A 15,727-nucleotide genomic window follows, 5' to 3' on the forward strand; every position below is an offset into this window, starting at 1 on the left:
TCAAATTAAATAATTATACAAAAGCAGGTGGCGATGGACTCAGGCCCAGCATAAGCTACGAATTTTAAAAAATGCAGTGCAGAATTGATTTAAATACTATCTAATACGGTATTTGATTATCTTGGGGGCACCATCCTTTTCTCGAAGCAGTTCAGGCCATTTTTGACCCCCTAAAACTTCGTTGTGGATAAAACTAGAAGCCTTAATTTCCAGTAACCAAGCAGGCATTGCATAAACATGGAATATTTCAAATTGCATTCAATTTGAACCAGTAGAGAATTATAACTAATCAAAGTTTCTTAATTTTGTCACTCACTGACTGCCTGACTGACCGATCATCAAAACTCTTAAGGTACTTCTAGCAGACATAGAAAGTTCAAATTTAGAATATAATTAGTGTTTAGTGTATAAATCAAGAAAAAACTAAAATATTTCGCAATTTCGGTCCAGTTTTCGAAATACACTACGAGTAACTACATAAATAACTTTGTAATCCCTTTTCTATTTACTAATAAGAATGAATAAGAAGAATGATTTATTAGCTGATAGAATTGATACACATACAGACTGACTTAATATACGCATGTGTTTATCCGTTTATCCCAACCAGTCAAAATGGCCGCCACTCAGCTATGTGTCACGAAAAGATCTGGGGATAATTTCGTGACGCTGATCCAACATGTCGTGTAATGACAGCAGGACTTGGACATTTACCCATTAATTTCATTCATTCTCCTTTTTAACCGACTTCAAAAAAAGGAGGTTATGCGCAATCAGTTCTTTTTGTAGCTGTGTGTGTAATCATTCACTTCAACTCTCGTGAAACTATCTACAGTAACTGTTTACAGCATAATGGAGGAATATTAATATTATGACACCAATTGACGCTGTCTATTTCCCAAGAAACCACTCAGTTCGTGCAAAATTAAGTTGGGGTATATGTCGGCGGCCGATCGTAACATCCGCCAGATCACGAAATTTCTAGGAATATTATGAAATGGCGCCATTTGATGACTAAAAGTTGGCCAGGCATATCACGATGTGCCTGAGAAACAATACGGCAGATCGATTAGAGCGACGCATTCGTCGATATTCCTAGCTTTATAACGGCGTTTCATGATATGCCTAAGAATTTCATGATCAGCCTAAACGTCACTAGGCAAATCGTTAAACGGTGAGTTTTGAACGATATGGCGGATGTCCTTTAGCCAATTCATGAAATGGCGCCATTTCACGATATGCCTAGGAATTTCGTGATCTGGCGGATTGTACGATCGGCCGCCGACATGTAGACTGAGCGACTTACAGCTTAGGTCCTCTCTCGAGGGAGAACTCGCAATGAAACACGAGGATGCTGCGGCGTTGCTTGTTTGAAGGCTTGGGGCCAGACACTAACGCCATCACCTGCGCGGGAGTGTACAAGTTCTGCGCGCCCGCTATGTGCCCCCCCTCGAACTCGTAGGGGTAGCGGCAGTCTATGACCTGGAATTAAGTGTGGCTAATTAGTTTTGTAACAAAAAAAAGCTGACTAAATACTATGCTGAGTGGGGCCTATACTATTCTATGTCCTTTCAAAATGTTTTCTTAATCTCCCCCCCCCCCCCCGATTTAATACAACCGAACATACATTAATTTTATTTAGATTTTTCTTATATATTCACCCAATTATTAAATATTTTTTTACAATATTAGATAGAACATTCAACATTCCTGAAAGTGAACTGTACTTGAACATTGTCCAGAGGCCTGATTGTGTTTCTTGCCGGATTCTTCTCAACAGAGGTTTTTCCGAACCGGTGGTAGTTTTTTTTTGACATTCATAAGTGCTTGTTACAGCCTAAATTGAATAAAGATATTTTGACTTTGACTTTGATAGTACAAGCTTTGCTTAGGTTATTATTACAATTAGTTTAGAAAAAAAAAACTACAGAAGTAGGTGAAATTTAATTTGCAAGAAATCTCCTTCATAAACAATTGATAACAAGTTTAGTCCCAAACCCACAACACCAACTTCCTATTTACCTGGAAATCTTCGACGCTGTCCTCGAAGCCTCCTCGTAGGAGGGTCGCCAGGGTGTCGCAGGAGATGCTCTTGAGGTCAGAGTGGTTCCCGCTCGTGAGGGGGAGGGCGAAGGGCTGGCTGAAGTCTCCGATCAGGTCCGGGTTCACAGCCGCTGAGGGAGGGTTAGGTTAGTTTTGCTGTAAATTGTACTCTACTTATATCTTACATCCATAAATATAGGCTTATCCCACTAATAATATAAATGCGAAAGTTTGTAAGTCTGTTTGTTTGTTTGTTACCTCAAAACATATAAACCGCTGAACCAAAATGAATGAATCCGAATGAAATTCGGATTACAAGTAGTTTGAATCCCGCTCAGGGAAGATCATAGGACAGTTTTTATCCCAGAATCCCAGGAAATTTGCATAGTTCCTGTGGGACAGTGATAAATGAATTCTGCACAGACGGAGTCGCAGGTAACAGGCTAGTAATAATACTAACCTGCTACCCGCGACTCCGTTTGGGTAGAATTCGTTTTTCCCTATCCCACAGGGACTATGCAATTTTCCGAGATTAGGGACTCAATTATCTGTATAACGAATTTTATCTAAATCACTTCAGCAGTTTAGACGTGACGAGATAACAAACAGACTTACAAACCTTCGCATTTATAATATTGGTGGTCTTAAATAAGAGATGGACCGTTAAAAAACAAAAAAGATACTTACATCTATCCAAAGCCGACATAATAGACGCGTTATTTTCAGAAAACGCCCTCTGCAGCACAGGCCTGACTCTATCATCCTCGCATTTCCGTCTCTTATTCTCCAACTCACTCTCCGACGTATCTGCCCTCTTCTGACTTCGCTTCTCTTGCTGCGGAGACTCTAATATAGACAGCAGAGACACTCTAGCTTTAGACGGTCCTGGATTGAAACTCTTACTTCTGTATAATGACTGTTTGTTTGCAATGATATTGTTCTTTATCTGACCGGATAGCAAGTCCTCAAAATGAGCTACTTTGGGCGAATTGGACTCCTCCATATCAAGGAACTGCTCATCGAATTCAGACACGAAACCACTCTCCATAGAAGTTGTGCTTTCTGATGTGAAGATCCGTTTCAAAGGAGGACTGGAGTCTTTAGTCGGTGTCTCGTTGAACTTGAGGCTTTTTTTCACTGAGCCGGAGTTTGTTTTCTTTATGGCGGGTGATGTGAATTCGAACATGCTGTCTTCGAAGTTCAAGGCTCTAGCTGGTCGGTTGAAGGAGGTGGACTGTTCGGTGTCGGCTAGAGGTGCTCCGAAGATGAAGTTCCTCGAGGTAATTTTTCTAGATGAGGAGTTCCGTCCTCGTGAAATGATGTCTGGACTGTCCGTAGATATTATTTCATATTTGGAGCATTGATCGAAGTTGTCGTTGTCGAATTCTTCCTCCAAGTCGTGTAGGGTGTCGAATTCTGGGTCTATCTCTTCCTTCTCCGGAACGAAGGTGTCCTGTTTGAAGGTATGGTCTTCCATTTTGTGTGTGGATTGTAGAACGTCAGTGAAATCCAACTGGAATTTGAAAAAAAATATTTTAATAATGTTGAAACTCTTCAACAAGTTAATATATTTAATGACTAGCTGTTGCCCGCGATTCGATTCCGCTATCCCGCGGGAACTATGCTATTTTCCAGGATGAAAATGGTCAAAACTTGTGTGACGCTATTTAAGGCTGGCCCCTTTATAAGTCGGGAACGGTCCGACTAGTTTCGATCTACCAAATGAAAAAGATCATACTTATATTTACCAGAACAAGTTCAAACATACTATAGTTTTAACACATTCAAATTGGACCTGTTCAATGGTGCAGTGAATATTATTTTGAGTTGTCCGGTATCGGAAGATGCAGTACGAATTTACAGGTTCACCAAGCACTCCTTTGCAGCTAGATAATCTGGACATCGCAATAGAAGTGTTTGACGAATGTGGCCATTAAGTCTTTCAATGAGGCTGGCATAGTCACACAGGTGCACTTAAGCCTCGAAAAAAAAAATAGAAAAACAAACACATTCAAAATATAGATCACTTAATGTGAAAAAGTTCTAGTGGTCCACAGTACAACCGATTACCAACCTTTAGTTTTAGAGGATAAGAAGTAGTCTTCAATAAAGAACACCCTAGCTATCCTATCCTCACCTTGGTAGCAGTCCATTCTTCCCTCCCATACTGAAACTCCGCATCTCTTGCTTCTTCCTCAAACTTCTCTATATTCTCCTTATTCGCCATCTTGAACTTATTCCGGTCTTCAAAGACCTTACTGATCCTCCGGAAAGACCGCTGACTGGTCACCGGAGACTGTATCCTTTCAAACTTGAACGGGGACTGACCAAGTATCCTTTTGGCTACCGGGGATGGAGAATTTTGGATTTCACCTAAGACCTTTCTACTTGACGTTGGTATCGGAGATTTGAATACACCAAGTGACTTTCTTGTCGGAGTGTTGTAAGAATCACATTTGAACGGTTGGTATGGTGATTTTCTCTCTGTTGGTCTCAGTTCTTCCGTGTATTGTGGGAGGTTTTCTATGTTGTTTAACGAAACAGTCTCTTCAAAGGGTGATTGTAGGAGTCCTAGGACTCTCCGTTTTGGTGGTGTCGGTGATTTGGATAGGTTGAGGCTGTGGGGGGTCATCTTATACTTGTAGTTGGCTAGGACGGCCTCATCGCGCCTTCTCTTCGACGCGCTGTTGCCCGAGTTAATTTTGAAGTTGTCAGTTATTAATCTGTAACAAAATAAATAAAAAAACATTAATTAAAGCGAATTAGATCATAGTTACTTTTCATCATCCCAGCCTATATACGTCCCACTGCTGGGCACAGGCCTCCTCTCAGAACAAGAGGGCTTGGGCCATAGTGCCCACGCGGGCCCAGTGCGGATTGGGAACTTCACACGCACCATTGAATTTCTTTGCAGGTTTGTGCAGGTTTCCTCACGATGTTTTCCTTCACCGCAAAGCTCGTGGTAAATTTCAAATGTAATTCCGCACATGAATTTCGAAAAACTCAGAGGTGCGAGCCGGGGTTTGAACCCACGACCCTCTGTTTGAGAGGCGATAGGTCAAACCACTAGGCCACCATGGCTTCATAGTTACTTTTATCAACTTATATTTGGGCATTTCTCCACTAATTGAAAAATCATTGAAGTTGGCTTTTTTTGGAAAAATGTGTTAAGATAAATGTCAAAGAAAAAATGTTTGTGTTTAAAAACAATCATATTTTTAAACTTATCTAATATTATACCAAAAATAAAACTACCTATTTAATTTCAATTTTTCAAACCCAAAAAACAGTCCCCTGACATGTCTCCAACCCAGAATTTGATAAGTATCAGGTAATATTAGCCATGTGCTACAATTTACCAAGTTTTCTCTATTGAACTAAAAAAGATGATTACACCATTGATGATAATAAAGTAGTATTTCAATTAATATGCATGTCATTTTATTAAAAATTTTAATCAAACATTGTCCTAAGAGTACAAAAACAGTAGCCTGTTGCCTGATTATGATTAATATAAAAATAATTGATAAGATTAACACATTTATATAGGTCTACACAACACTGTACTGTAGTAATAGTGCAAAACCATTTTTACTGTTCAATTCATCATAATTTGAAGAGAAAGTTGTCAGGGGACTGTTCAAATTTTCCAATTTGTGGAGAAATACCCATTTAAGAGTTATTAAAACAGTAAACAAAAGTTGAAATTTACTCCATAGATACTACTGGGAACTACTAGATATAACTAGAATGTACTACTAGATATAACTGAACATTTTTTTTTTTTAATTTTAACAAGGCTTTAGTACACTAAATGTGACTTTGTACTGAAACCTAGTCTCTGGATGCAAAGGCCTGTCTAATGAACTTGTAAATCAGCATCACTTCTTCTGAATGTGGTTGACTCAGAATCACATTTACACCTCCATTAACAGAACAATAAAAGGTAAAAAGTGGCAACATCTATTCTGGAAGAAAATACATACAAATATAATTACTTACTCCTGTCTTTATTATTTATGTGATCTACATTATATATACTGATATACTTATTGAAACTTATTTAGCCATTATTTAGTTTTCTTTTTTAATCTTAAAAGAACTGTTTTTTATTTAAGGTATCTATTAACAGTGTTAGTCTAAAAACCGGAACAATTATTTTATAAAACAAGTCCCTTAAACAAAGCATCAAAAACACTCATTTCGTCTGTTCCCAAAATAATTTTCAAAGTGTTTAAACACAATTAAACCTCAAAATCGATACCCAACGGGCTCAATATCCACTGGATAGTACAAAAAACTCTTTCAAAACAACTTTCGAGTGTAAATTTCACGAGTTGAAGACGATAATGCTTCCACCCCTTTTGTCATCATAAAGCACCCTATATCATCAATATTACCTATCAAGCGCCATAAATAAATCGAAAAACCAGTTCGTAAATACCTTGAAACCCTTCCTCGCTATCCAGCTCGCATCATTGTACTTTATTTCACATGGAAATCAACAAAAGATCGCCGAGCCTTTAAGGTTATGAGAAACGTTTTTAAAACTAATTTTTAAGGTCAATTTCTCGGGTGTATGCTCGAAAATGTATTACAGCACGATCTTTTATTAGTACACTCGGTTTTGTTGGTATAAAAGTGATTTTTTAAAGTGAAAATAACAGGTAGAACGTAATAGTGAATCAGCTGGGCAGTTCGCGCGCTTTGTTTTTTTTAATTGAGCTGTCAAGTTTTCGCGTTCGGAAACCGCGTAGGTAATCTAACAACAGAACAACAGACAAAAAAGTTTAGGTATTCTAAGTTCGGATTATTATTACAATATTTCCTTTTATTTTTTTATTTTATAATAGAAAAAATAAATACTGCCGACGTGTTGTGATGAAATCGTAGTTATACTTTTTGTGTTGAGTTTTTTTTTACTGACTAAATTCATAAAAAATCAGGTATTTCACGTTATCAATATTACAATACGGGCTACGTTTAAAAAAAAACACAATAAAGACAACGCTATTTCTATGTGATAATCAAAGATAGCTAAAAGTCGTTACAAGAAATAAGATTATTTAATGTCGAATTACTCGAATTATGTGCATTCTTAACAATGGCTAATAATGTTACAAAGCAAATCGGTTACACGATCAATATTTAGCATGATAAAATACCTACTTAAAATAGGGTTGGGGCGTGCTGAATACATTATCATTTTTACGATTAACCGTTGTGATTTCTTCAACGGAATCTGATGTTATAATTTTGATTACGAGTTGATACCTACTACTAATTCAGTAATTCATGTTTCAGTTTTGATAATCGGCAGACTTAAAATTGCGAACTTTTTTTGCTAGATATTAATTAGTTCTTAAAAATAAAGTGCGAAGTAATACTAAAAGTGCCCACATTTAAGTCTAGTTTTAGATGTTAAAAATACTTATGAAAAGTAATGACAAGGCAATACAATAGTATATAAGTAATACAACTTTAGCCTATCCGAACGGGCAAATAGAAAAAAAAAACCTTAAACCTTTAGAGAAATTAAAAAAATGTTTTTTTTTAAGTGTAAGGAAGCTAAGCCAATACTGCCAAGTCCTTTTATTTCTTGGGCTTGTCATAGTGAAAGTGACAGAAACATGTCAGTGGGGTCATGTTGGGGTCACGGCGGTTGGAGCGAGATTTGTGAACGTTGAACGGCTTTAGTGCTGTTCCGCTGTGACGGAGTTAGCGGTTTTAAGAATCTTTTTCCTAATCTAATTGTTTAATTGCAAAAAAAAACTTTTTAGTTGTGTCGTTTGTAATTATTGTCCATAGCTACTACAGTGTAGTGTGGTGGTGATAGTTGGGTTTGAGTATAGGTAGTGTCACGAAAGGTGAAGTGAATGATTGCTGATTGCACACACAGTTACAAAAATAACTGATTACACAAAAGAAAAATGAATGAAATGAATGAGTAAATGTCAAAATTCTGCTGTCATGACACGACACGTTGTAGTATGTGTAATCATTCATTTTAACTCGACAACACTTCAACACTGTACCTATACCACAAAAGTTACAAGTGCTACAATAAATGTAAATATGATACTAGAACAGTAGCATGATGGTTTACTGAGACAAAATTGTACTGCGGGAGCTTACAATGTATCTAGTAACAACCGCTCCGCTCCCCGCCCCACTACCCGCTCCGCTCATCACCAAGCCCCGCCAGCCCCCTCGTTCCCAACAATAGATGCATTCGGTGCACTTACCGTTCTTATCACAAATAAGGGTGCTTTTTTTTAAGTAACGGCAGTATGCGATTACGAATTCGCCGTTACGAAGTACGGTAACGGAAAACGAAGAACATGTTTTTTTTTTGTTTGTGACAGAGATGAAAGTGACAGAATACATTTTGTGAGATCAGGGGGGTTTACAGCCCACGATTGGGTCTCAATCCGAATGCCCGGGATTTTAGGGGGTCTTAGTTAAGTTTTTGGAATTCAGTCCGATAGTGATAATGTATGAATGATTTGACTCAAATCACTGATGTAGGCCGAAAACGACGCCTCAGATGAAGAGGGACAGAGCTGGCCATGTTTGCAACATTTTGAGACGAGTGGTGCGGCAAGATAACCACCGAGTGGACGCTCACCAACTCGAAAAGGCGACCTGGCAGACCTAGATGCAGATGGCGGGATGAATTAGACTACTTCTGGTGTTGCAGATGTTTATGGGCGGTGGTGATCTCTTACCATCAGGAGACCCACTTGCTCGTTTGCCATCCAGTCGAATAAAAAAAAACTAGCCTTTGCATGGAGTGGACAGAAAGCAGTGGTTGCATTGTAATAATAATAGTAATGAATGAGGTATGAGGCCGGTCGTAAAAAATATATATATAGCAATTTTGTTGAAGTTTGAAAACAAAAAAGACTTAGGTATTCCATTCCATATTTTATTTTTGCGCCAACGGATCCGCAAAGTAATAAAAATCTCTATGTTTAGTAAAACGTATTTCTGTGTTTCGAAACATAGATATGTTTTATATACCAACACTCAGCTTGGTGTATGTGGTATGTGGCAAAGCACCCATCACATAATGGTGAACTGGGACAGCCACAGTCAAAATTCTCTGGTTTTTCAATCTGCTTTAATTTCGTTATATTGAAAAATACTTCAAGTTTACACACACGGTCCAAAAACCGCACAAAATAAATCTCCAACAGCAGGTGCTTGAATCAAGTAAAAACAGGGAGACGGCACATTTGAGCCAATATCCGTCCCGTTCTAAATTTAGACCACAGATGCGGTTAAATACCAGTCAAGTTAATGAATAACGGTTTTTGAGGAATTACATGTGTAAAATTTAGCACTAGGTCTGTTGGGATTACATATCCTAGTCGTTCTAATCTAGCATCCCGCTTATACACGCGAAAGTTTCGAGTGCTTGTGCTCTTTACGCCGAAATATGAAACGCACACAGGTAGTGTTGCTGGTATACAATAAAATGTTTAACATACTCATGTTTTGATACTCTGTTATCAAGGCAAAAGTACGTACGCAAAGTGAAAGTGACTATCAGTTACTAAGCACGTGTAAACTCACCATTATGGTTTCAGAGTCGCAAGCGCACTTTATCGGTTAGTAAACGGGATGAGCTCAAACTCGTCATGAATGCAACCGTCTGCACATTGTATATTTGTATGCACTTGATTCATAACAAAACAAGCTTTGATTGAACTGAACTATAACGGCATAAAGAAGTGTACTATAGATGCACATACGCTCTTTTAGAATTTTAGAGGCTATGGCGTTTTTGAAGGATGTTGAGCCGTATTGGTGTTGAGTTAGGGTTTTGTGCGGGTTATTTTTTAAATGGATACTGATACTGATGTCTTGTTTTTTTTTTATGGTATAGGAGGAAAACGAGCAGGCGGATCGCCTGATGGTAAGCGATTACCGTCGCCCATGGACACCTGCAACGCCAGAAGAGTCACAAGTGCGTTGCCGGCCTTTAAGGTAGGAGTACGCTCTGAGTGTTTTTTGTAAGTTACAAGTTTAGTGTGTGTGGACTGTAGATAAGTTTAATTAAATTATATAAATAAAATGGTAAGGAAGTAGATTATTTGCAATATTTTAGGGCGTAAAGGAAACAGGTAGTTAGTTTATATATTAGGTACTATTATGTAACAGTACCACAATATTCAATATTCTAGAAGTTTCAGTCAGATACATAGTAGGTAGTAATACTAACTTAACTCGCATGGTGTGTTACAACGATATATTTTTGGTATACATTTTTAATGTTCCATACTTCAAAAGGAAAAAAGGAACTCTTAAAGAATAACTTCGCTTTTCGTCTATCGGTCAAGAGTGGTCTATACTCTTTTTTCTCGGGAACGTGTGCATATCAAGTTTAAATGAATATTAAATACTCAGATCTGCTACATCTTAAAGCAGTGAACAAACTTAACTCTAGTCTGCAGTCCTTAGGAACTGTGAAAAAAATAATTTTCAAAGTTCCCGGTATCATAAGTTTTAACCTTTTGAAGTGTACATAAAGTACGAATTCCCCATAGGGCGCGTTTCCAACTTTGTATATAGTAAGCTGATTCAAATCATACCAACCAATAAAAACAACGCAATCTGATATAAAATTGGGGCGGAAAATCGATCGAAAAACCGTTACATCGTTAACCGGTACCGCACACGCACCCCATCACTAGTAACGGCAGAAAAAAGTTGAGTTACAATATATAATATAAGGATAGCTGTATTTTATTAGTAAATCTTGCTAATTTTGTGAACACAAAAATACTTTTTGGAATTTTTAATAAAATTTTCTTGAGTTCCAATGAAAATGTGCGTATAGGAATTTCTGGTAAATAAATAAAACAAATGTTAAGAAAAATAGCAAAAAATAGATATAAAACGAATTTAAGAAATACACAGTTACAATGACGCCTTAGCTATTGTCTGCGAACATACGACAAACATTCACATTTGTAATCTAAGATGGGTACGATTTAATTAAAATAATTGATTGTTTCAAGGTTTACTTTGCCGAGGTCCATTTCAATTATTAAATTATTTTATTTTTTGAAACCTAAGCCCCCGACATTTTAAAAGATAAATTTCATAAAAAAAATATTTCCTATTACTAACACTAGAAATAAATCATTGTAACTAACAATATGGATGAATAAACTGAAATAAAACTTTTTTTTTTTTTTTTTAGTATAGCTCGGTCCATTGGAGGACAATTTTGCCAGTGTGGCAGTGTCTAGTAGGTTTTGCCGTTGTACAGTAAAAACAATGTATGTCATGTAATGGTGGATGAACAATGACCCATTTTGAATTTGAACCTACAGTCAAGTACTACTCAAAACTAAAAAAAAAAGTTTTAAAAGTAACAAGCACATCACTGGCCATACAGCCTCTTACAGCTGCGTTCGGAAACACTTGTTACTTACATTGTTGCTGGCAGATGTGCCACCCCCGCACGCGCCAAGATTAAGTCAAAAAAAAAAGAAATTGTCTATGGGACGTTACTTCGTGATTCAAATTCTTAAAGCAAAATTGGATGTTAACGTAGAAGAATAGGGTAGAAATTGAAGTTTTCTTTGTAAAGACCTTTGACCCCGATGCATTGTCGGTTTGATATAACGGTGTTTTTTTTTTGTATGTGATTTGACTTTAGTATTGATGAGTTAGTAAGTTACTTGGTTTCCTTCCTTGTTTGCTATCATCTGCTCGTTTTCTAACGGACGAGATTAAACTTACTTCATTTTTTTTTCGTTTAGTAAACGTCCCACTACATGTATAGGCCCCTCAGAAGGAGAGAGCTCGGGCCGTAGTTCCCACGCAGGCCCAGTGCGGATTAGGAACTTCACGCATTCCATTTTTTTTGCAGGTGTGTTAAGGTTTCTTCACGTTGTTTTTGTCTCGGTATGTTTTTGCAATACGTCAAAATAATTCGTTTTTACGGTTCCGTACCTCGAAAGGAGAAAACGGAACGCTTATAGGATCACTTTGTTGTCCGTCCGTCCGTCCGTCTGTCAAGACCCTTTTTCTCAGGAACGCTTGGAGGTAAAGCTGAAATTTATATCAAATACTCAGGTCTACTGTCCCTTGGAGCTGTGAAAAAATCAAACTTCTAAGCCAACGCAATCAAAAGATACAGCCGTTTGTGCCGCAAATATCCGCAAATTTTCGAAGCTCGCAAGGGAATCAAAACCTACATGTACATTATTTATAGTTTTTATCGCCAGCTTGGATCAAAATGTGATGACCTTTAATCATATACGAATAGTTAACCAAAGCGCTGCACCAAATTTGATGCAATTTGGAATTGAAAAAAAGCGAGCTTCATAGCAGTAACTACGAGTAGAATATTTTTAAATAGAGAAGACCGGATGAGTCCTCGAAACGTTATTAAATTATGAATAAATATTAATCGAATTAATATTATGTAGCAAATTATACCAAGTGCCATCCACGAAGACGCGTGACTTTGTCAAAATTAGACATTAAAGACATTGTAATAAGAACCACGGCACGCGTCATCGTGAATGACTCTACCTATACATATATTGTGTAATTTTGTAAGTATCATCATCATCATCCCAGCCTATATACGTCCCACTGCTGGGCGCAGGCCTCCTCTCAGAACAAGAGGGATTGGGCTATAGTTCCCACGCGGGCCCAGTGCCGATTGGGAACTTCACACGCACCATTGAATCGCTTCGCAGGTTTGTGTAGGGCTCCTCACGATGTTTTCCTTCACCGCAAAGCTCGTGGTAAATTTCAAATGTAAATCCGCACATGAATTTCGAAAAACTCAGAGGTGCGAGCCGGGGTTCGAACCCACGACCCTCTGCTTGAGAGGCGATAGGTCAAACCACTAGGCCACCACGGCTTACTCTCGAACTCGACTCTACCTATACATATTAATATTGTGTTATTTTGTAAGTATATTACGTATTAATTAATCTACTCACAAACTAAACAAAATTACGACTTCATCGCATTACTTCTTTTATTCATCATCATCATCATTATTATTACGACTTCACAAAAAATATTTAGAACCCCTTCTTCTGTGACCTTCTAGAGTCCAATGTTATCCTGAATGGACTATAATGCAAATATGCAGACCATTTTTATAAACGCCTGCAAAATAGCAATAACCCCCGACGCAAAAAGAGGGGTGTTATAAATTTGACCGCTATGTGTGTCTGTCTGTGGCACCGTAGCTCTTAAACGGGTGGACCGATTCGAAACCGGTTTTTTTTATTTGAAAGCAGGTTTTCTAGCAATGGTTCTTAGACATGTTTCATCGGTTTAGTGGTTATTGAGATATTATGAAGTTTGAAGTGACAAGGTCGGGGGTTTTCCAAGTTTTTGTTGCTAACTAAATACATTTCACAAATAATAATGGGTACAAACTAGATCTTTAACCTAATCATCACCTATACCATTTTAACCATGCATGAACACCTCAAAAAGACATCGTGTATCTCACGAGTTTTTTTTTCTCCAACTTCCGTTAGGTCAAAGGTAAAGGCGCGTGCCCTTGCATCTGCCAACATTGTATAACGTAATGCAACAAGTGAATCTTGAATCCGAACGCAGCTGTACCAGCTGAGCAACTTTACAAATGCCGTTGCGGGTGGCGCCACCGTCCGTACATTACAGCGCAATTAGTAAGTATAGATTTTAATTCCTCTTTTCGCCGGCTGTAACAGCTGCGTCTCGCACCTTGGCGTCTTGAGACGAAGGCGTTGTTACGAGTTGCCCTATTTTATTTTATTTCATATTTTTTTTGCGGAGCGATGACCTCACGGCAGATGGTATTGGCGTAGATTAACATATTTTGGATATCGGTTTTAGATTAAATTTATTTGGGGAATGGGAAAAATAGGTTTTTATTTTATTTATTGGTGTGTGGTTAAGATAGTGAAAGCCTCATTTAGATAGCACTAGTAATGTTTTTGTTTATCTTAAGCGTAAACTTTCATTAAAATTCACAAGAAAAAAAAAGCAAGAACAACAAAAATTTTAACGGTACAAAAACCGCAATTTCATTCACAAGACTTAAAAAAAGGATCCGGAAGCGCACGTGCGCACCATACAAATAATAGATCAGTGCACGCTTCCGATTCACTTTCATACAAATATGTATAAAAGGGTTAATTGTATGACAACGCCGTTTGGTTATTGACACTGTCATTTAATCATTTTGGTTTATTTCGTTATAAACGTAATTATATGATCTTAATAAAAAATCACATTAGTCACATTAAACATTTTTCTTAATAAAAGTTTCAAAGATTGACTCATTCTCGTTCATAAAATACCCTTTTGTTTCAGTTCAATTGATTTCCGAACGAAACCATAAACAAATTGAACCAAAACTTTTTTTTGGAAGGCATATCCCTATCCAGCCAGGACCGTTAACGATCGATACAGCATTGTCCATTGTTCTTTATTTAAATCGGAGGGTGCATTATTGTATGATGTATTGGACTATCTGTTCCTGCAAACTTAACTTTGCGTCCGATGTTGGCGGTACTTTCTAACATAAAGTATCAATTAGTGTGTGCAAGTTTAGTTTTCGATTTTGCCACTGGTATAAGTAACTTTGTGGTGTTGAGGGTATCAAATGTGATGAACAAGTGGCGTTAATTGCGGTGACGAATAAAAATTGCAATTAACAGTGTTTGTGAACATTTTATTTGTTACGTGAGTAGTGTTTATCCTTAAAAACCGTTGCTTAATTTTTTTCACAATGGATTGATTAAAAGGTTGTAATTTTAATTAAATGAGCAATTATTATTATTATGTTACTAATAGTAGATTGTACAACAAGAGCATAAAACGAGCCATTTTACCCAAGTGGATAGACACCTTAGATTGCGAGGAAATGAAATAGCAACAGTGGAAACAATTATTCACGTTCTATACTGTACCTTTTATTTTTCATGCATTATTATATATTTTTTAGTTTTATTGATTTATTTTGATTGATTTTTAGTTTTATATAAATTAAAAACTATTAAAAAAATATGAAGACACTTTTTTGTTTGTGGCTATTGACACCTGATAAGTGATTGGTCTTATATGAAAAATTTACTTTATGCACTAGAGCATAAAAAGTCATTTTATGTCACCTAGATCTAGCATAAACACGAATTTTACGAGCATGAGAAGTGAAGAATTATTTTTATGATCTAAAGTCGCATTGGGCATTCCAAACACTTAGTTATTACTTAGTATGTCAATAGAAACGGATTCCCATGTTGCCCACAAATTGATTCCTAATTTTGGTAATCTTAGGGCTGGGCTGATTCACCACCCATTGATTAATTTTATTTGTCGAATAAAAGTGATGCCGTCTCCGTCTATTCGAACAAAACAAACAGAGACGGAATCATATTTATCCGTCAGATTAATCAATGGATGGTGAAACAGGAGGTAAATCTCGTTAGTTATACAAAATATGAAATCCTGCAGTTTTTAGGAATTTTTCATACTTGTACAACGCAGTGAGTAAAGTAGGTAGGTTACTTTAATAACGACGCTGGAAAAAAAACTGTTTCTGAATTGAACTTTAATATTATAGATTTTTATTTTTATTTTATAGCCATCAATATTGATACTCACGGAAAATACGTCCCGCATCTGTCAGACGGCCACAGACAAGACAACT

General features: G+C 37.1%; 1 protein-coding gene across 2 annotated transcripts in view; it reads right to left on the bottom strand.

The window, feature by feature from the left end:
* LOC141444535 (uncharacterized) overlaps positions 1-15,727 on the bottom strand; it is a 49,849-nt gene that overhangs the window by 5,600 nt on the left and 28,522 nt on the right. The window contains exons 1-5 of one of the 2 annotated variants that reach the window (XM_074110093.1): positions 6,488-6,730; positions 4,181-4,766; positions 2,731-3,556; positions 2,023-2,174; positions 1,307-1,482 (exon numbers count right to left, since the gene is read on the bottom strand). In XM_074110093.1, the coding sequence (XP_073966194.1) occupies positions 1,307-1,482; positions 2,023-2,174; positions 2,731-3,556; positions 4,181-4,675 (1,649 nt within the window). In that variant the 5' untranslated portion in view covers positions 4,676-4,766; positions 6,488-6,730. Of the gene's footprint in view, positions 1-1,306; positions 1,483-2,022; positions 2,175-2,730; positions 3,557-4,180; positions 4,767-6,487; positions 6,731-15,727 lie in introns of those variants that run through there. The other variant, XM_074110092.1, reaches the window with a different exon arrangement.

The sequence above is a fragment of the Choristoneura fumiferana genome, chromosome 30 (assembly GCF_025370935.1).
Source record: "Choristoneura fumiferana chromosome 30, NRCan_CFum_1, whole genome shotgun sequence".
In the NCBI taxonomy this organism is placed as follows: Eukaryota; Metazoa; Arthropoda; class Insecta; order Lepidoptera; family Tortricidae; genus Choristoneura; species Choristoneura fumiferana.